The sequence below is a fragment of the Heterodontus francisci genome, chromosome 27 (assembly GCF_036365525.1).
Source record: "Heterodontus francisci isolate sHetFra1 chromosome 27, sHetFra1.hap1, whole genome shotgun sequence".
In the NCBI taxonomy this organism is placed as follows: Eukaryota; Metazoa; Chordata; class Chondrichthyes; order Heterodontiformes; family Heterodontidae; genus Heterodontus; species Heterodontus francisci.
Window position 1 is genome coordinate 44,616,971 of NC_090397.1, and position 21,917 is coordinate 44,638,887.

Sequence of the window (21,917 nt, forward strand, 5' to 3'; positions counted from 1 at the left end):
GTGAGATATTCTGCAGTTTTGCTTTATTACATGGTGAGCGAAGGAATGGGTTTTGATGGGCAAAATGCCCTTGTTTATTTCATGTTTTCTTACATGACCTATATTTATACAGGAAATGTCAAGTTTAGTAGATTGCTTGCTTATTCTGTTTGTACAAGATATTTTGTCACTATTTGTATACATATTCTTGACTTAAACCATGTGTCTGTTAGAGATAGACCCTAGTAGATGTGGATTGTCAGTTTTAAAGGACTGCTAATTCTGTGACTTTATTTGGAGAAAATTACAGTGTATACAGTTTCCTGAGGGGAAATACTTCTTGTTTCTCCATTGACAGTTTCTATTGTTGGCTTTTTTCTCTGTTTTTTCAAATGATTGCCATAACAATTTCTCTTCCTTGATATGTGATAATTATCTGTAGCCCCTCCTAAACAGAAGCACCATATATACAAAATAATAAGGAAAATTAAAAATAACACCACCCCAAATATCGAGCACCAACAAAGACTTCTTTCACTTTTATATCTTCCCCTCCATGTTCATATCTCCCTGTTGGCAATCTAAAATCATACATCCTTCTCCCAGTTATAGCCTGTGAACTGTCTCCAAACAGCCACTATGGTGTGTTACAAGAACCCCTGACCCCGCCACCATCTGACATTCTCAGGTGAAGGAACCATAACTTTTCCCTTCTTCGTATAGAATCAATGTTTCCCCAGTCTTGTTGTGGATCCTTTCAACTACGTTGCATATTCGAAACTTATTCCATAAATGTCCAACTTTACATTTTGAATTGGTCCCTCAACATCTCATAAGGACAAACCCTAATTCCTTTCTTAGGAAAATTTGCTCTAAGATTTTATCCTGTGGCCCAAAGCATTCAAACCAATATAAGACGGCTTCAGGCACCAATATCACTATTTCTGATGTATAATTTGACATGTGCATATCTTTCTTTACATAGGGATAACAACTGTTAAAAAATTAATTGTTGTGGGTTCCATTTACCCAGGTATTTTTTCTCTTTTTATCCAATTCTTTCTTTGAGTTAATAATCCCACAAATCTCAAAACAAACTAGGCAGAGCATTATGTCTCTTTTGTAGATGGCCTAACATCTTCAATGTGCTTTTTAAAAATAAAATTGGGAAATCCTTTAGTATCTTTTATGTGCTCCATAGTTGTATGTTCAGAGAATCACAACAACTTGCAGTTTGTCTTGAAATTCAAGCATTTTGAAGATCATGTTGTGGGTTTGATTATGACTGCAATTCCCCATGAAGTCAAGACTCAAATTTTGATATTTAGACATTCTTTAACCCTAGAATCCTAGGTAATGTATCCTTGAGACAGGCTGTGATAGACTGCTTCCTTCTAATTGCTCCAGTAAAATGGAAATTATTTGTCTTGATGTGATTTTACAAATCATTCCAGACTGTTATCCACTGCTGTCATTTTTCAAGGCAGACTGTAGTTGGTCTTCTACTCCTAACAGTCTCTCCTTTCAACAATGCCATCCCATCTCTAATTTTGGTCAATTCCTGCTGGAATAATGTAATATCCCATATTACCTCAACTGCCCCTTATTTTATGCCAGTGTTAATAATAATTATAGTTTTTTTAAGAGCCATGACTCAGTCTGAAGGAGGAATGCGATTCACTGAGCCACTGCTGGCAATCCATGGGCCTCAGAAGTTGTCAGGCATGCATTTTTTTCCCTGTTTTGTTTCCCGGAGCTTTACTCAGTGTTAAAAAGGCATTGAAGACTTTGTGAAGGAGTATCGCTTTCCTCAGATAGCTCAGATCAAATGTTCCAAGGGTTCAGATTGTTAAGCCAGAGAACCAGAAGAAGCCTCACAGATCAGCATTTTTACAAGTGCACTCCAGGACTCTTATGCAAATTCTCTTCTTTCATTGCAGGATTTTTCTCATTCTACCCAGATTCCTTTTCCCTTGACTTCTCTCTTGCCTCTTTCCTGACTCACTTTCTTTTTCTGTGTAGGGTGTTGTAGTTAAAATACAGCTAGACTGATGGGCTGAAATTTTGTCTCATCATATCCCTTTCCCTCTCTATGTCTTTGATTTTCCTCTCTCTGCCTGTCTCTCAGTGGATACACTGCACCCCATTTTACTATTTCCAGCATGAAATAGAAAATATTGAAATTGTACAGTAGAGGTGCTCTTCTGAGTTCTTTATGATTATGCCTCAGTGTAGTGCGTTGGGTTATCTTTCTACATTGAAGGTTATATAAATGCAAGTTGTTACTTATGTTAGAAAATTTGCCTGAATTATTTTAACTGTCGATCAATATGTAGCAGGAGTGTTTCTTTAGTTATTCAGTCTTAAAATAATCTCTCTAACTGATCTCTTGAAAACAGTGCATATTTCCCTTTATCATAAAATTGAATTAGATAAAGACAAACCATGGAACACTGCTAACCTGCAAACCTCATCACACTTAACACTTATTGTGCAAATTTAGAACGTTGTGGTTTAATGGTTTAGCAAGATTATTTAACACAGTATTTTCACTAAGAATTCTCCAAAACATGACACAGTAGTTTCAGAAAACATTGCTTGAGTTATAATTGACCACCTTCCACAGCAACGACATACTTGTTGTGAAGTAAATAGGTTTCATTTATTGGCATTTTGCATCTGTTTGCAGCATTTTTAATTCAGTCTCATTTACCAAAGAAAATAAAAAATCTTGAAAAACAATCTAATTTCAGTATAATAAGTGTCAGAGTTTAATCAATATAAACTGGTTAGGATATGTAAATCTATCTCAAAATAAAACTACTTGTGAAAATTATACTTTACCACCATAACAAAAATTTTTGAAAAACAGGTAGCAATTTGTGAACAATTTAATTTTTTTTTAAGATACTTTGATTATTCAGCATTGAAAAATTATCTCCTTGTAGGTGCACTTTGTAATGATTTTTAGGTTACAGGTAACAGCAATATCATATTTCAATTGGTTTAATGACTGGTTTTCTATAGTGTCGCATGTGTGCACTGGGCTCACGGGGTTTAAATGGAACCATTTTTCCATAAGGGTGTGGAATCGGTAGTGCAGAGTCACCATCTGGGATATATGCATTCGGCCTCGGCTCAGCTGTTGTAAAGACTCCGCCTGGCAATAAATGCTTTTCCTCCTCTTCAGCTTCCTAATTTGGGAACAAAATAGGGAAAACTGTCTTCATTGTTTACTGTTAATCCAGTTGCTAAATACTGAATGATGCAAAATACATTACTGTGGATTGGTGCAAAAGGGTAGTTAATAACATGCACTGAACTTTGGGACATGCCTCTTGGTCATAGGTCATCAGATTTGCTAAGAAAAATATCCTAGCAATGGATCTCCCAATGCTTATGCGAGTATAATTAATTGCTTATTCCAAACCAGCTACAATGCTATTATTGATTTTCTAGTCTAATAATGAATAGTATTAATACATTCCTCCATGCAAATAAAGGCTAGGATTTTATAAAAATGATATGATTATATGCAGTAAAGGCTGAATAACAGCCTAGATTTTCAGGCATGAAGCAGACACCAAAGCCTCCAATATGCTGGGCCGGAAGCGCATGAACAGTTCCAGCTAGATGTGTGCCGTATACCATGTTGAATATGCTGCACACCTCGGGAATATTTTAAATACAGAATGTCTATTTAAATTAGGATCCTGCACGCATTGCAGGCCCTTTTTACGATCTTCCAATAACCCAGTGTTTCGTTCGCCACATGCTGAATACTCATTGCAGAATGTGGCAGGAAGGACTTTATGCAGAAATAAAAGCAAAATACTGCAGATACTGGAAATCTGAAATAAAAACTGAAAGTGCTGGAAATACTCAGCAGGACAGGCAGCAGATGTGGAGAGAGAAACAGAGTTCTGCTTCTTTCTCCACAGATGCTGCCAGACCTGCTGAGTATTTCCAGCACTTTATGCGTACCTGATCCCAATTCATTATTAAAAGAACACTGGCTGCTGCACCCCCTCACGTTGATCGCCACTAACCCCACTTGGCCTCGGCTACCGATATCCCCTGAGACCTGCAATCGCTATTTTCTTCCCCTCTCTGCCCCAAGACGTGCAAACTTTTACCCCAAACTGCAGTAGCTTCCCCTCCAGTCCCCTTGTGGCCTACTCTTATATGAGGGCTCCTTCTGCTACACCAGCGTGATGTTAAGGAGGCCTGCGGCCCAATATCTGGGACTCCATGTACTTCAATATTTGGCTACAGGGATCATAGCTGGCAACCCGCTCCCCCCCCCAACCCCAGCCCCATCCTGTGTGCTCATATATGGATACATCTGAATTTCTAGGCCACTATATCTTAAATTGCGTACACTCGTCCCATACCAGTTTTTTTTCCTGATAGCTGATACAAACAGCAGGATTCATACCTTGGATTTCATCTCAATCTCCCTTTTGTGTCTGATTTCTCTGTGCACTATTTTCAGCCACTCTGATTCAAACTCTTCACTGGGTGCCATTCCCTGCTCCATCCGTTGGTGGCACAATTCCAGGAACTGCTGCTTATCCCTGACATCCTGTTGGAGTTGCATGGCATTGGCCTGTTGCATGGACAGCTCAGAGACCACAGCCATCATCTTTCGTGTAACATCCTTGACCTTTCCTTGCATTTCATTCACCTGAAAATTTGGGATATAAAGTCTATGAGAATCTTTCCAATGCAGTATTATGACTGAGGTGGGAGGAGTGCATTGTCTTTTCTGGTTCCACTTCTACATTGGTCACAACATGTATGTAAATGTTTACACAGTTACTGATATGGTCAATCATAGACTTTACTCTTTATCCCAGAATAAAATACACCAACCAGGTTTCTTAAATAAACAACAAAATTATCAGTTTATTATAAAACAAGACATAACCAGTAACCAAGCAAAGCATTAACACACAGTGAAATATGAAAGTTTCCTTTTACCTTAGCACCCACCACCCCCCCCCGCCCCCAAACACACACACACGCTGGTTAACCGAAAAAATAGAGATTTTCTCTTCAAAGCTCTGTTACAAAAAAAAGACAAAAAATACTTTGGCTAAATACTTTCTAATTCTTGAAGTAAAAAAGGGAAGATATGGAACGATATCCGTTGTCCCTTTTTGGTTTGGCGTCCTAAATGCACATAGATGGCTGTCACTGAGATCTTTCTAGAACAGTTCTTTTCAGGCTACGTTGAAGATCAGTTTGGCAGGCTTTTCAGGAGAAATGCAGCATCAGTCTCTCTATTTCTCACATTTGATTCTCAGCAAGTTCTCAAAGAGATGGAAGAGGGTGCTGATTCTGACTGCTCTCTTGGCTGATTTTCTCCCACTCCCTGTCCGAAGTGAAGCCAAAAACAATATCCCAAGAGTCAAGCCTCCTGACCCCTATAAATCTTGACCTGTCACTTCTCTGTAAACATCCACCCCAGGTCAAAAAACCCTTGCTGGGTATTTATCTGAAGACAGGTGACTTCCAGTAAGGACTGTTCACAAACCAAGTCCAAAAAACTTCCCATGACCTATTTAAAAAAAAAAACTAAGTCCAGCATCTATAGAATCCTTTACAGTTTTCCCAAATAAAATAATGTCCATAATTCTAAAACACGAGTCCTCAAAAAAAAAACAAAAAAAAAGCACAGTCATAATAGCAGACAAACTCACTAATAAAAGACCATTTTTAAAACTTGTTGAAACCAGATTTGTCACCTGGTCAGCTTTTAACTGGTCAGATGGGTATTTTAAATTGCTGCTGGCTTTAAGTGATGGGGACTGTAAAAAACACTTTAAATTTGAAGTAATTTGAACAATAATATTTTTAAAAATATCTGAGTTCAGAAAGGCTTAAAGAGATAGCTCGTTTAACCTCAGAGACAAAGACAAATGTGAGTCTACTGGATCATAAAATCTGTCCTTGTTACCAAAGAGCTCCTGCTTGTATACCATTTCTAAAGGCATGGCTTTCCATGTTTTTCCTGCCTGTAACTTGCCAGCCTGGTTGGAATTAAGGCAGCACAAAGGACTGACGTAGATTAAACAGTTGTGCTGCTGTGGAAGTGAGCAGAAAGGCATGGCACTATGCTGAATGGGAAATATAGCCAAGTTAGGAATAGTAGCTTTGCTGAGCTTTGATTTTAAGTGGCAGAAACCACAATGAAATAGTTAAAAGTAAAGGCAGAGCGTGTGAGACTGTAAAGACTAGCCGACACTGGTAATTGCAAGGACATCTGTTCTTTATGGCCTGATTGTGTGACTCCCTGTGGTTTGGAACAAATGGACTCCTGTGAATCAAATTATGTCCATCCCTGTGTGAGTGATAAGGAGTGCTAGGCCCCTCTTATCTTTGTGAATTGCCACTACTTGATGTAGCTGCAGACTGCACGAAACACTCAGGAATGTAAACCTAATAGAGATAGCAGGATGCTCCGCAATTACTTGTCACAAGGTAGAGACAGAACTCATGATCCATGTAGGGAGTGAGACCAGCATGGTTATTGATGATTCCTATGCTCTTGCTAATTAGCTTGCTTGTCCGCTTTGTTTTATCTTGCTGAGAATGGAGTGTATTGTAACCTCAGTAACAGATGTACTGCATGTCACCACGTGGGTGAAGTCGAATTGTACCGCACTGATTGGTTAAACAAGGGGGTGTAGCATGAATCTTAATGTATAAACAGTAGTACCTGTATCAAAAACTTCACTTACTCTGGTGGACCAGACAGACTCTGGGTGGAGTCAGTGTCGTTGTATTAGAGTAAGTCAGCCGGCTAAATGCGCAAATAAAGTAATTGATTTTACCTACACATCCGACTCAGTATATTTACTGAACCAGACTGAATGCAAAAAGAACTCAGATTTACACTGCTGCCAGTAAAACAGGCACAGATATGCAAGATGTGCTGTCTGTGGTTTCAAATCAGCGGGACACTAAGAGAGTGAAATCCTTTACAATTGATAAATGTGCCTAGTGATAGGAAACATGCAAGACAATGTGGGGGCATCCATACCATCTTGCACCCTGATAAAGCCTGCCATGCAGGCAAAGCCTAGTTCTTTCCTGTCCTACTTCGCTAGGGAAGGCCATGTAGTTGTTCCTTCTGGCGTAGAGAGCCTCCATCATCTCTCTGATACAACGGTGAACAGCAAACTGGCAGGTGTTGCTATGTCACCTGCTACACTGTAAAAACAAAGGGCTATGATGACCTTGACAGTCACTGGGAGGGCTGTCCATGCCCAGATTCAAAACTGGAGTTGTAGCTGTAGCAGATGATGTAAGTCGGTGATAGCCTCCTTGGTGAAGCGAAGGCACCTGACACATTGCTCCTTAGTGAAGTTATGAGAAATGCTCTCTGGATGACCTGCTGTGGGTGTAGTCTCCTGCACGATGACTCCTCTCCTCCCAGCTACTTCTGTTGGCTTCAGTGTTCTTGGTTGCTCCTCCTTGTCCTCCAGTCCCAAAGGCAGATCTACCAGACTACCCATGACTAACAAAACTGTTTTGAGGACAGGCAAAACAGTTCAGCACCAGCAAAAGATCAGGGAGGGGGACTGTGATATACTTGAACATATTAGCATTGAAAGGGAGGAAGTATTAGCTGTTTTAGTGGGGCTTAAAAGTGGATCAATCCCCAGGCCCAGATGAGATGCATCCCAGGCTGTTATGTGAGGCAAGGGAGGAGATAGCTGGGGCTCTGACACAAATTTTCAAATCCTCTCTGGCCACAGGAGAGGTACCAGAGGATCGGAGGACAGTGAATGTGGTACCATTATTCAAGAAGGGTAGCAGGGATAAACCAGGTAATTATAGGCCAGTGAGTCTAACATCAGTGGTAGGGAAACTATTGGAAAAACTTCTGAGGGGACAGGATTAATCTCCACTTGGAGAAGCAGGGATTAATCAGGGATAGTCAGCATGGCTTTGTCAGGGGGAGATTGTGTCTAACTAACATGATTGAATTTTTCGAGGCGGTGACTAGATGTGTAGATGAGGTAAAGCAGTTGATGTAGTCTACATGGACTTCAGTAAGGCCTTTGATAAGGTCCCACATGGGAGATTGGTTAAGAAGGTAAGAGCCCGTGGGATCCAGGGAAATTTGGCAAATTGGATCCAAAATTGGCTTAGTGGCAGGAGGCAGAGGGTGATGGTCAAGGGTTGTTTTTGCGAGTGGAAGCCTGTGACCAGTGGTGTACCGCAATGATCGGTGCTGGGACCCTTGCTGTTTGTAATGTACATTAATGATTTAAATGTGAATATAGGAGGTATGATCAGTAAGTTCACAGATAACACGAAAATTGGTGGTGTCGTAAGTAGTGAGGAGGAAAGCCTTAGATTACAAGACGATAAAGATGGGCGGAGCTGTGGCAAATGGAATTTAATCCTGAGAAGTGTGAGGTGATGCATTTTGGGAGGACTCACAAGGCAAGGGAATATACAATGGATGGTAGGACCCTAGGAAGTACAGTGAGTCAGAGGAACCTTGTCCACAGATCACTGAAGGCAGCAGCACAGGTAGATAAGGTGGTTAGGAAGGCATATGGGATATTAGCAGAGGCATAGAATAAAAGAGCAGGGAGGTTATGATGGAGCTATATAAAACGCTAGTTAGGCCACAGCTGGAGTCCTGCGTACAGTTCTGGTCACCGTACTATAGGAAGGATGTGATTGCACTGGAGAGGGTGCAGAGGAGATTCACCAGGATGTTGCCTGGGCTGGAGCATTTCAGCTATGAAAAGAGACTGAAAAGGCTGGGGTTGTTTTCCTTAGAGCAGAGAAGGCTGAGGGGGGACCTGATTGAGGTATACAAAATTATGAAGGTGTTGATAGGATAGATAGAAAGAAACATTTTCCCTTAACGGAGGGGTCAATAACCAGGGGGCATAGATTTAAGGTAAGGGGCAGGAGATTTAGAGGGGATTTGAGGAAACATTTTTTCACCCAGAGGGTGGTTGGAATCTGGAACACACTGCCTGTAGAGGTGGTAGAGGCAGGAACCCTCACAACATTTAAGAAGTATTTAGATGAGCACTTGAAATGCCATAGCATACAAGGCTATGGGTCAAGTGCTGGAAAATGGGATTAGAATAGTTAGGTGCTTGATGGCCGGCACAGACACGAAGGGCCTGTTTCTATGCTATATGACTCTAAAAGGTTGTTTGCAGCAGTCAAAAATTAGTTGTAGAAAGCAGAAAATAGGCAAAAAAAAGAGCCCAACAATCTACCAACTTAAAGACAGATCAGCAACTAACGTAAACATAAGAAATAGAAGCAGTAGAACATAAGCCCCATTGACCGTGCTCCGCCATTCAATATGATCATAGCTGATCACATGTAAGGAGTGGGTAAGCCCTTGAAGTAGCATTGTAGAAGGGATCCTCCTGTCTATTGACATCACAAGATGGTGAGTTAGGTCCTGTGGCAACAAGTTTATAATCCTTATTTACATATTGTGGCTTTTTAATATTTCTGGCTTATGATCAGCCTGATCCAGTATGCTGGGTGGTGCACGTCTGGCGCAAAATGAGTGTATGTCGCTGCCCAGCATATTGAATCCATAGGTGCGCATTTTACCCAATGAAATTTCTTGGCCATCAAGTTAAGGTAAATGGGTGTTGGTTGGATTGGAGAAGAATTGAAAGTTGTATATCCCAGAGATTAGTGTTGGACCCACTTATGTCCTCTGTATACATATAGATGATTTGGATTTAGGTATAGTGAACACAATCTGATAATTTGCCTGATGCAAAAGTGGGCAGTTTGGCAGTAAGAAAGGCTGTTAGTGGTTAGTGGAATGGAAAGACAGATGGCCGGTGCAATTTAATGTGGATCAGTGTGGTACTACATTCTGGGAGAAAAAACAAGGAATGGAAGTATGTACACCATGAAAAGATTCTAAATGAATAGAAAAGCCAAAGGGATCAGATACTTAATTCCATGAAAGTACAAGAACAAGGAAATAAAACCATAGGAAAGGCCTGTATCATTTAAGGTTTTATAAATAGGAGTATAAAATGTAAGAATAAAGAAGTAATAAATTTGTACAAGTGCTGAGACCAGTTTTGACTGCCCCATTTTAGAAAGGATATTAAAGCCATAGAGAACTTACAACATTAATTCATCAGGACAATACCAGGGGTGAGAAACTAGATAGCTATGAGGAGAGATATGAGATACTAGAACTAGTTCCAACAGAACAGAGAAGGCTGTAATCACTACTCAATAGCTGTGCTTCTATCTGTTCCAGTTCATTTCCCATTACTAGGACTAACAGTGCTTACTCGCTTGCTGGATTTCTTACATATTGGATCAGAAAGGATTCTTGTACATAACTTTCACTCCCTCTCCCTGCAGGTTTATTTGGGAATAGTTGAAATTCCCTGTGCTTATGATTCTGTGTTCTTTAATCATTTCATATATTTGCATACATATTTCTCTCTTCAATTCTTTTCCACTATTTCGTGGTTTCTACTATATTCCTTAATAGGGTGACTGATCTCTTTCTATTTCAATCTCAATCCGTATGGATTCTGTTTTTTATTTCTGTTAAAAATGTTCTTTCTTGCTACTGCCATCATGTTATATCTGATTAACAAAACAATCCCACCAACCCTTCATCCGTCCCTATCATTTCTAAATACTTTATAGCCCGAAATATTTAACTGGCAATCCTGTCCTGTCTGCAGCCATGTTTTCATTATCCATATTACAACTACATCCTTATTTCTAATTATTGCCTCCAATTCCCCCATTTTGTTGCTGATGCTCTGTGTACGGGCAATTTAATATGCTTTTTTCCATTACTTATTACTACTGCTTAAAATTTATTTTTATCAGGTATTTTATCACTTCATATCACCTTTCGATTCTGAGTTATCTTTATCTGTTTTGGTACTCTGACCTTTTGCCCTTACCCTTTTCTTCCCCTTAACGTCAGTGGTACTATTGTATCCAAATGAACCATATCCCCCTTTACTAGTTTAAGTTCTTCCTACAGTCCTATTGATCCTTTCTGTGAGGACCTGGGTCTTTGTAGTGCTCCTTCCTATTCCAGTACTGGTGCCAGTATTCCATGAACTTGAATTCCTCTTACCCAAAGCCTCTTTAAGCCACACATTCACTTTTCTGATCTGTTTTCTCCATACTAATTAACACATGGTGTGGGCAGTAATTTGGAGATTACCACCCTCAAGGTTCTGCTTTTTAATTTTGCTTCTAGTTCCTGAAACTCTTTTGGCAAGAGTTCAGGTGGCAGGTTTTAAAATCTGTTTTTCTAAGATTGAAAACCACAGTGATGAATCACGGGTGGCAACTACCAAGCATTTCAGAGCACTGGTGCACAAAAGCCATTGCTATGCTGTTTATTTTGCAACCTTTAAAAACCCTTCTGTGCAAATTTGGTGCCCATCAAGTTGAGTCATATAAGCAGTGGGTGATGGAACACTTTCCATTTCAGGCACCCAATATTGGCATTCAATACTCTTTCGGTGAGTTATAGTATGGCTAAATGCAGAATACTGTACTATTATGACATTTTTATCTTTTTCACACCAGGCCTCGAGCAGCTTGCTAGCTGAATGCCATTTATTGCTAAACTAAGCACTGTTTGGAGCTGGATTGAGACTATTCATTTCATTTCATTTAGGTCCCTTGTAGTCGTGCCAGAGGAGGCTTACATCCCAGCAGGCTCAGCTATATTTGAATCCCAGCCCCATAGACATAAGGACAGTGATTTAATATAGTTCCCAATCTTGGGTTCCGATAAAATTATGCACATTACAATGTATTGCTGTAATATTGACATTTTCTTGTAAAATTCTTAAAGTAAGCAATGTGATTGATAAGTAGCAGCAAAACACTCACCATTACAATGACTGCAGTAAACACACCAGCATTTTTTTCTGAATAAGATTTAGCATTGTACAAGTTTAGTGTTTCAATGTACCTTTTTGGCTAAGGTCAGTGTGTCCTGTTTACCATTCATCGCTTTGGCATTAATTCGTTCAGAAAGACGGGTCACCTGATCAGAGATAAGATCCTTTTCTAATAATTGCTCCTCTTTTCTTGCCAGTTTCAAGTCTATCTGAAGTGATGGAGATAAGGGTTAAATTAATGGAATATCTGAACTGCAAATTAAATGATGAAACAGGAAAAATTATAAAAATTACAAAGAGCATCATATAACCAAAAATAAAAAAGCTCAAAATAGCAGTTTTTGAGTTGTCAGCATTTTTAAAGCTGTAGACCAACTTTTGCTAGTTTAAAAGGATATAGAAACACTGGAGAAAGTGCATAAAAGGTTTACAAGGATGATATTAGAACTGAGAGGCTACATCAGGAAAGGCTAAACAGGCTGGGAATCTTTTCTATAGAAAACTTAGAGGTAACCTGATAGAGGTTATTAAAATTATGAAGAGGTCCAATAGGGTAGATGCAGAGAAGATATTTTCATTTTTGGGTGAATCCAAAATGAGGGACCATAAGTTAGTCACAATTAAATATAAGGAATTTAGAAGAAACGTCTTTACTCAGTGAGTGATGAGAATATGGAACTTGCTATATCACAGGAGTGATTGAGGCAAATAGTATAGATGCATTTAAGGAGAAGCTAGGTAAGTGTATGAGGGAGAAATGAATAGAATATATGTTGATAGGGTTAGATGAATTAAGGTGGGATGAAATTCATGTGGAGCATAAGCATTGGTATAGACATGTTGGGGCGAATGGTTTGTTTCTGTGCTGTAAATTCTATATAATTTTGTCGGCTGGCATGCATGTTAACATATTCTTGCTGTCTGTATTTTTACTGTTTTTTAGATTTTTAGATTTAGAGATACAGCACTGAAACAGGCCCTTTGGCCCACTGAGTCTGTGCCGACCATTAACCACCCATTTATACTAATCCTACACTAATCCCATATTCCTACCACATCCTCACCCGTCCCTATATTCCCCTACCACCTACCTATACTAGGGGCAATTTATAATGGCCAATTTACCTATCAACCTGCAAGTCTTTTGGCTGTGGGAGGAAACTGGAGCACTCGGAGGAAACCCACGCAGACACAGGGAGAACTTGCAAACTCCACACAGGCAGTACCCAGAATTGAACCTGGGTCTCTGGAGCTGTGAGGCTGCGGTGCTAACCACTGCGCCACTGTACATAAAGGAAATGGACAAATGGTGATTGAATAATTTCCTTATTTGGGAAAGAGTGTCTTAGCAACTGTGGTAAGCTGGATCCTCTTAATGTGATCAGCTCCATGCTGAGACATTTCCATAAGTAATAATGCCATAACCTTTGCCAAACATATGCCATTGGTGTCTGCATTCATACAGCACTATGGGAAAATGTTTCAGAAACATACTAAAAAATTGGTATTGTTTTCAGTAAGTGGCAATGTGTAATTTCTGACTAGGCTTAAAGTTAATAGAATAATTTTTGTGATTTTTTTCATTTTTTTTTTGCCAACAGCTGAAGTATATTAACAAGAGTAGGCTGTAGATGGGTAATTCTGTTTGCAGTGTAAATTAAACCATTAAACTATCAGGCTACCTTAACCTCAGATGTTTATACAACTGCAAAATAGCCACTGTATGAAAGATTTTACAGAATACCACAATTACAGTACAGTGCCTTTTTAAGATCTTTTAAAAACATGGTAGTTCAATGCTTTGAAGCTCCAACCTGCTGCACCACAGGTTTTCAGGATTCAAATCCCTGCCCATGATTTCCATCATGGTGATTTTTCCCAACTAAGGTTTTCCTTATGAAGACAGGCTGAATGCCCAATTTTTCAAAGAATGGAAGAAAAGGCTCACAGCTGCTGTTAAGGCAGCATTGACAATAACTTCCAGACTGGGAGGATATGTGTTATGGACAGAATTCAGGGACAAAATAAGAACATAAGTTACAAAAAAGACAGAAATAACCCTTCAACTTGCTCCACAGTGTAATTGTGAAAGCAGGTGTAGAAATCTAAAATCTCTTTCAGCACAGTTATTTTTCTAGCCAGCTGATTATTTTAAATCCTTGAGAATTGATGACACTGTAATAAGTATGCACACTGTAAGCTCAGGGCCCTTTTCTCCATCATTGCAGAATCACTATTAATTTATCTGATTCTAAATCTACCCCATATTGAAATTTTAGTTGTATTGAACAAACTCAGCCTAGTTTCCCCCACCAAAGGAATCTTATGACTGCCGCAGCATTCCTGACGGCGGGACCGGAAGTTGTCGTAACTTCTGCTCCCGTCGCAAATCCCATTTCCCACTTGATTTTGTACTTAAATTAGCCATGCGGCGACGGGCAGGGGGAACACGTGGGATCGTGCACGGGGTCGGCTTTTCATTGGTGGAACCCTCTGCCCCAAGCACCATGATCGCCACAGATATGAAACATTCTGTGCTTTCAGCCTCAAGGATCAGCAGCCTTCCTCTCATGTAAGTATCTTCAGACTAACTTAAATTGAAGCTTTTGCTTAAATCAAAGAGTTTTTGCCTCTCGTATTTTGTGAAGCTCGCCACCAACTTCATATCATTTATTTCCCCTATGGCCAAAGTGAATGACATGGCAGTCAGCAGGCAGCATCCCGCCCCATGGTTCAGTGATGCCTCCCTGCAGGTTCTCCTCCAGGCTGTCAGAGAAAGGCAGGAGGTCCTCTTCCCGGCAGATGGAGTACAAAGACCCTCTCACCTCACCGAGGTGGCCTAGATGGAGGTAGCGGAGGAGGTCTTGAACCATGGGGTAACTCGAAGAGCATGGGTGCAGTGCCGCAAGCGAATCAATGACTTGCGCAGATCTGTAAGAATAAGTGGTTCTGGCGAGGCTGTTCCATTGATTTCTTCCACAGTTCTGTGTCTTTAAGGCAGAGGGTACGCAAGGAATGCAGTCAAATGCATGAGCAGCCTTGCTGCCATTTACTAAATGATGAAGATTGGCATTGTTTATGTGATTGGATGTGTCGTGTGAAAGCCAATGCAGAATGGGTGATGTTGATGCATTTATGCAATGGTTGTGATGCATCATTTGCCATGCCATTACATCTGTGCCCTCTTTTGCAGGAGAAACGAAGCCACAACCAGTACGAGCGTGCTAAGATGGAAGGCGGGGTCCCTGACCTCAGGCTGCTGACCATGGCGGAGGAGGAGGCATCTGAGATCGCGAGAGAGAAGGGAGGCAGGGTGAGCGGAGATGGTGAGGCAGGAACCACAAGGCTTAAGGTTGAAGTGTCATCTGTTCTTGCAGCCAAAGGTGGAAGCTGAAGAGAACTGTGTGAACTCATGTGAAGCACATGCTTAAAGTACCTCTGTTTGTGACTCCACTGCAGGTGCCTGCACTTGAGTAGTAGAATGCCGCATGGCCCAAGAATCCTCCTCTGGGTAGCACAAATAAGCCATGCCCCAGAGGGTGCAACGAGTGACATTATACTTCTCTTCAGCAGTGCTTTGGGAATGACATACTGGTGTCATCAACCATGTACCAAGGGGATAACCCTTGTCACCCAGGATCCATCCGTCCACTTCAGCTGGTTTCTTGAAAGCTGCTGGCAGCTAAGAGTTTCTCAAAATGTAGAAGTCATGACAGCTCCTTGGAAAACGTGCACCAACATGGATGATTCTTCTCCTGTGGTCACAAACCAGTTGCATGTTTGAAGAGTGGAAGCCTTTGCAATTTACCGAGACAGCAGGCTGGTCCCTGGGAGCTCTAAAGGTCACATCAGTATAGTCAATAACCCCTTGCACTCTAGGGAATCCAGCGATGGCATGGAAGGCCGCAGACTTTGCTGCCTGGCTGTCCTCGTCTACAGGTAAGAAGATGAAATCATTGGCACATCGAAAAAGGGCATTGGTCACCTCTTTGATGCACTTGTGGGTCGCAGACTGTGAGATACCACATATGTCACCCATTGATCCTTCTATCAAAGAAATTGAATGCAATAGTAACCTTGAGGGTAAGTGGCATGGGGTTCTCAAAGAAAACAAGCGGCTGCAGGTAATGCTGAAGGATTGTACACATTTCTCTTGCCATTGTAAGTCACATCCTCATGCTTCTCTGTGACTGCCTCTCTGGCATCTGAAGGTAATGTGTCCTTGTCCTGAGGATGCGATGACGTGCCAGCGTCCGTCTTCGATAATGCCTTTCCTGGATGGCCTCATTTTGAGCTGCCTCACCCTCCAGTGCTGCCTGCTGCTCCTGTTGAGGCATCATTAGTTGATCGCTAAGTTCCTCAGTCTCTCCCTCTGCAATTGTTCATGCGTTAGAGGACAAATTGTATGTATGAGACTCGTGTCTTTGCAGCTTTTCAATTGTTGAGATGAGAAGAGTGTTGTAAAACCATCCTCCTTTTGCCATTCAGCAGAACCATGAAAGTCATGAGCACATTGCTGTTATGTGCCTTACATTTGCATGCAGCAGGAGATCCCACCCACCATCATTTGTCTCCTCCCAATCAGCTTTCATTCCTTGATTGGACACTTGGTTTGCATTCTTCTTGCAGAAAATGTTTTGTCTGCGATACCAGGAAAGTTTGCCCACCTTCCAACCTCCTCCTTCCACCTTCCAGCCTGCACCCCTCAACCTTGACCCACCCAACTTAACCTTCACCCTTCCCACTGTTAACATTGAACCTGCCCCCATTACTGTGGACTGGCCCATCATCAATTTATACATGCCATCCTTCCCCCACTGTCCCTGCTCCCGTCACTGTCCAACTGCTGACTCTCACCCTTGAACCTCCAAAAATCCACCTTGATATCCACTCTGATGGTTTTGAATATCCAACCCTAAGTCTCAGCCTTCCACCCTACCAGAGAGAATTGGCTGCCTGTGACTGAGACTGTGACAGTACCTTCTGCCACCCAGTTCCCTGATGTGAACACACAGGACTCAGATGTCGACAACAATCTCTCTCCTTTTAGTCCTTTCATGACCATCAATTTACTGACAGGAACATATCAACCCACCACCCCCTGCAACCGCACACAGCCAGCCTCATGGTGAAAATCGGCCACTACACACCCTGGACTCTGCCTTCCTCCCTCCCTAGCTTCCCCATGCACTGCGACCCCACGCTGTCCTCTCCAACTACTCTTCCCTTGTTCTCCATGTACCTGAGACCGCTCCCTTGCTCCTCTATGCACCCGAGACCCCACGCTGTCCACCCCAACTACCCTCCCCTGCTCCTCCATGCAGCTGAGACCCCATCCAGTCCTCCCGACTACCCTCCCCGCTCCTCCATGCACCTAAGACCGCACTCTATCCTGCCCGACTACCGCACCCCTGCTCCTCTATGCACCCGAGACCCCACACTGTCCACCCCAACTACCCTCCCCTGCTCCTCCATGCAGCTGAGACCCCATCCAGTCCTCCCGACTACCCTCCCCGCTCCTCCATGCACCTAAGACCGCACTCTATCCTGCCCGACTACCGTCCCCTGCTCCTCCATGCACCTGAGACCACACCCTTTCCTCCCTGACTACCCTCCCCTGCTCCTCCATGTAGCCCCTGTCCATGCCATCACTGCCCCCCCAGAGATGATTCACCCGTGCTGGTGCCAAGCCTGGAGGCAAACATCCAGTCCAATGGTGGTGTGGAGGCAAACATCCATTCCAATACTGGCTTTAGTTTAGCAGCTGAGTGAAAGAGAGAAGAGCACAGTTCTGAGACTCAATTGCACAAATCCAACTGTTGCACACCACACTGAAACATTTGTGAACCCGGTAGCATGGGAATATTGCTCACCATTTAGTTAATCTGGCAGGTACGACTAAATCCTAAATATGCCTAGGGTAATCAGTATTCATGACATGTAAATGAATGCAAAGCGACAATCTGCCACCGCACTGGGGGAGCCCCAGAATGCTGCAAACCTGCCAACGACTTAATTCCTCTAAAATATCACACTGTTGGGAATCCGAAAAAACACCTCCCGCCTAATTACGTCATCCAGCATGCCACCAAATCCGCCTTGGCAGACTGCACAAAATTACCCCCAACAGTGTGTGCTTTGAATTGCTCCCATTTAAATGTTTTTTTTGAGTTCAAGAGGTGGTGATAAAGTTTTGTGCAGTAAAACGTGGATGATATAAGCATAATTCAAGGACTTGCTCGTTACCTCATCTATTTTTTTGCTTAGTTCTTCAAATGATGGATCATCTCCTTCCAATAATCGTGATCTGTTCTCACTTGAAGGGTCCACTAAAGTTTTCTCAAGACTTTGGACTTTGTCCTGATATAGTGCAAGCTGGAAGTGTTAGAGAAAAGATTGTAAAATTTTCACTTGGACATCAACAAAAGATAAAAGTATATACAGCATGTAACAGTTTGTTAGACAACGATCAAACAATCCAGCTCATTTTTGAACTGGTACCAAACGAATTGGGTTATGAAAATCCAAATCCAAACCATAACATGCTGGAAAGTATCCCTGCCTATGGAAGTCCAATCAAGCAAACTTCAGACATTCATTTTTCATATATCCCTTCATGATTTATTATCATGCTCATTAGAATTATGTCATTATTTAACATATGATTTTAATAATACATCTCATCCAGTTAACCATGTATATTAATGATGTGACCCTTTATTACCTAATTAGTATCCATTGATGTGGATGTGCAAGTGGCTGTTAGAATATATATATATAGGTAAAGATTTCACTGCACCACTTCTGCCTTGCAGTGGGAGAATAAAATCACGTACTCTTAGTCCAAGATTTTCCATGTCTAAACATGGAAAAACTATCACTTGGGACTGCACAATTTTATGATATCCACCCCTGCCCTGGAGTGGCACAGTGGAATTTTTACCCAATATAGAGGAGTGATAAATTTTGCCTCCATTTTTCTAATTGCTGTTGAACTGAGATTCAGCATTTTCAGCACAGAAGGCAGCCATTTTTTCCTGTTGCGGTTGTATCATTGCCAGTTCCACATCAACGCTATTTGCTTTAATCCTATTTCTTGCTCTTTCCCTGTACCCCTTTTTTAATCACACGCTCATCTAATTCCCTCTTAAGTGTCAAGATTAACATGACTTCAAAAGCCTAAATTTATGCCTCCTTCTTACCAATTCACTGAACAGAATTTTCTGAGTCTCCTTGCCACCAGAAGGGTTTCATGGACAGTGGAAATTCGATGTCCCGAGGACATCCCAAAACATCTTACAGCCCATTAATCACTTTTGAGTGTAGTCACTGTTGTTTAGTAGGCAAATATAGCACCTAATTTATGCACAAGGTTCCACAAACAGCAATGATCAGTTAATCAGTCTCTGGTGGTGTTGGTTGAGGGATAGTAAAAGAACTTTCCCTTCTTTTCTTCAAATAGCACCATGGAGCTCCAGCAGGTGCATGGAGATCCTGGTTCTGTATCATGCCACCAACACAAGCAGGCATCTGAAAGGTTTGGCTGGAAAAGTAACATGAACTCTCATCAGGAGAGAGGATGGCATCATGCAGACGGACTATATCTATGTTACTTGTGCTGGGTCCTGGATTTAAACGCGCACTGATTAAGTGAGAGGGCAGAGCTGGTAGTTGTGTCACGGTCTTGTATTGTTTTTTTCCTCCACGGATTAAAAACTGTGTGCGCCTTTACGACTGTTAAAAATCAGGGCACCTTTAAGGGAGGGAAGATTCTAGAAATCTGGAGACACAGTGTACCACAGCTGCACTTTTGGCTACCCTGAGCAACAGCAGTTGAGGGAGGTCACACGGTATGATGTGTCCATTCGACTGTGTGTGGAGCTGGCAGGGAGCGGTCTGAACCAGAGAGTTCTGAGAGATTTTTCAAGCAAGGCGATCTGAAGAAAGGAACTGTTGTATGCTCTCTCAAGAAAAATTCTACAAAGCTACAAGCCAAGTTAATTTCCTGAGTAAGGAAGAAAAGCTCATCTTTTTCAGCAAATTATTTGTATTGCTGTGCTCATTGTTGAAAGAACTGTTTAATGCTACTGCAGCTAAACTGTTTGAATGTCTATCAAGAACAGAATATTTTCATCAAATCCAGATGAAGACTTTGAATGAACTTTGATTATCTTCACATCAGAAGACCTCATTCACTGGGAACGTAAAACGCAAAAAAACTTATTTATTTTATTCTTAAGAGACAGTTGATTTTTAAAAACTTTACCTTTAAAACCGGACCACTGTTATTTTTGAATGTCTGTGCGTGAATGCGGGAGTTGGATTAAATTAAGAAGTTATAAGGTCTTTAGACATAGGTTTATCTTAATAGTGTTTAAGATTGAGATTTTTTATTAAATAGTTAATGTGTTGTTGTCTAAAGATACCTGGTTTGGTCTGCTTCATTCTGGGGATACTAGAGTGTTTAATTTGGCTATTTATCCAATTTGGTGAAAGCTTAATAATATGCTGTGACCTGTGGAGCGACAGGACTGAATTAACAGTGCGTTGCTCCCACCACAGTCGTAACAGTAGTAAGAACTTGCAAACTGAGAGAGATGGTGCCCAAACCTTCTCAGCAGGGGGTTGCCATTGTTCTCTCCAAATGGCCCCTAATATAACAGCTAGTGATAAAAGCATCAAAATTGGATGCACTTATGGGTCTGGAAGCTTCTTTGTCGGAGACACAAATGCACATGTGGCACCATTTGCTATAAGTAGCTTCACGTAATGTCATATCCGTCTTGGATATGGGCACTAAGAATGACACTGTGAACTCCGACATCTGTCTCAGGTCCTCTGGGATGGTCCTCAGCATCTCCATTGAGTCTGATGCTCATCCAGAAACCTTTTTGTTTGGAACAGAACTCCAGAGTTCTGAACCTTCAGGCTCTGTAGTCAGCGGCTGACTGACACAGAGCCTCATCTCCTCAATGTCAGATCCACCTTTCACCTCTGGCACTCGTGTGTTGTGTCTCACCCAGTGAAAAGCCCTGATAAGAACTACCTGTATCCCCTTCATGTGGATTTCTCTGGGCTGGTGAGTGACAAAGAGTGAGTGGGTGAACAATTCCACTGGTTGGGCAGAGGCAGAAGACAACCATCTTCCTCCTCCTGCTGCCCAAAGGCTACTTGCTTTGGGCTATTCAGAGCAAATAAAAATGTGGAGATATCATCTTGTTATTTAGCAACTGTGACAGTTCCTCTGCAGCTTTTGGAGTGCTCAACCACGTATCCTGCTACTGTATTTGTGCACCCAAACCATTATACAAACAAACAGCGGGTGGTCCAGACAAACCTCCAGCTACCAATGGCGTTCTACATTTCCTTCCCTAATAGATACAGCCACATGGCTGCCCAGGATCTAGAGGGCTCCTGCCTTATCTGGGATCAGAAGTCTAATTATCGGGGCTATCACCTGTTCTGATGGCTATAGATACATTTCCTGTGAAAGAGAGAATACATGGGTATTGCTGTGAAGGCTGGGAAGAGTATTTTGTTACAACAGTTTGACACATCAAAATATTTGAGGGGCAAAAATCAGGAAATGACCAAACATGAATGGTTAATTAGAGAGGCTTGATCAAGCATGGCACTCCACGTAGAATTCAAAGGTTGCAAATGAAACAGAATGGGAGAAAGGATCAAAAGTTCAAAGTACAATCCTAGAGCACCATGCGAGTAATGAACGAAGGAATGCCACACATAAAGAGGCTGCTAGGAATAGTTGGGGGAACAGGTTGGCCACTTTGTTGAGATCATTGAACTACTTGCAAAACTGCAACAGACACCTGGTGGGTGGGGGGAGGGTGGGGTCAAGGAAATAGTAAGCACAGCTACAGCCACTTCCCCCCGCCACCCCACACACAAAGAGCGCATGCCAAATTTTTGGCAAGTTTCCAGTTCCTGGTTCCAAACAGCACAGCTCTCTGCTCCATACTTTCGTAAGGAGGGCTTCCAGGTCAGACGCCAAGGTTTGTTGCTTGTTTC

At 41.8% G+C, this 21,917-nt stretch overlaps 1 protein-coding gene across 8 annotated transcripts in view; it reads right to left on the bottom strand.

Moving 5' to 3' along the window:
* Positions 1-2,497: 2,497 nt before the first annotated feature.
* The window catches only part of ccdc146 (coiled-coil domain containing 146), a 145,422-nt gene continuing 126,002 nt past the window's right edge, over positions 2,498-21,917 (bottom strand). For 5 of the 8 annotated variants that reach the window (XM_068059243.1, XM_068059240.1, XM_068059242.1 and 2 more), the window contains 4 exons: positions 18,135-18,263; positions 11,960-12,097; positions 4,418-4,666; positions 2,500-3,173 (listed from right to left, as the gene is read on the bottom strand). In XM_068059243.1, coding sequence (XP_067915344.1) covers positions 2,970-3,173; positions 4,418-4,666; positions 11,960-12,097; positions 18,135-18,263 — 720 coding nt within the window. In that variant the 3' untranslated portion in view covers positions 2,500-2,969. Of the gene's footprint in view, positions 3,174-4,417; positions 4,667-11,959; positions 12,098-18,134; positions 18,264-21,917 lie in introns of all 8 variants that reach the window. The other 3 variants (XM_068059245.1, XM_068059247.1, XM_068059244.1) reach the window with 2 other exon arrangements.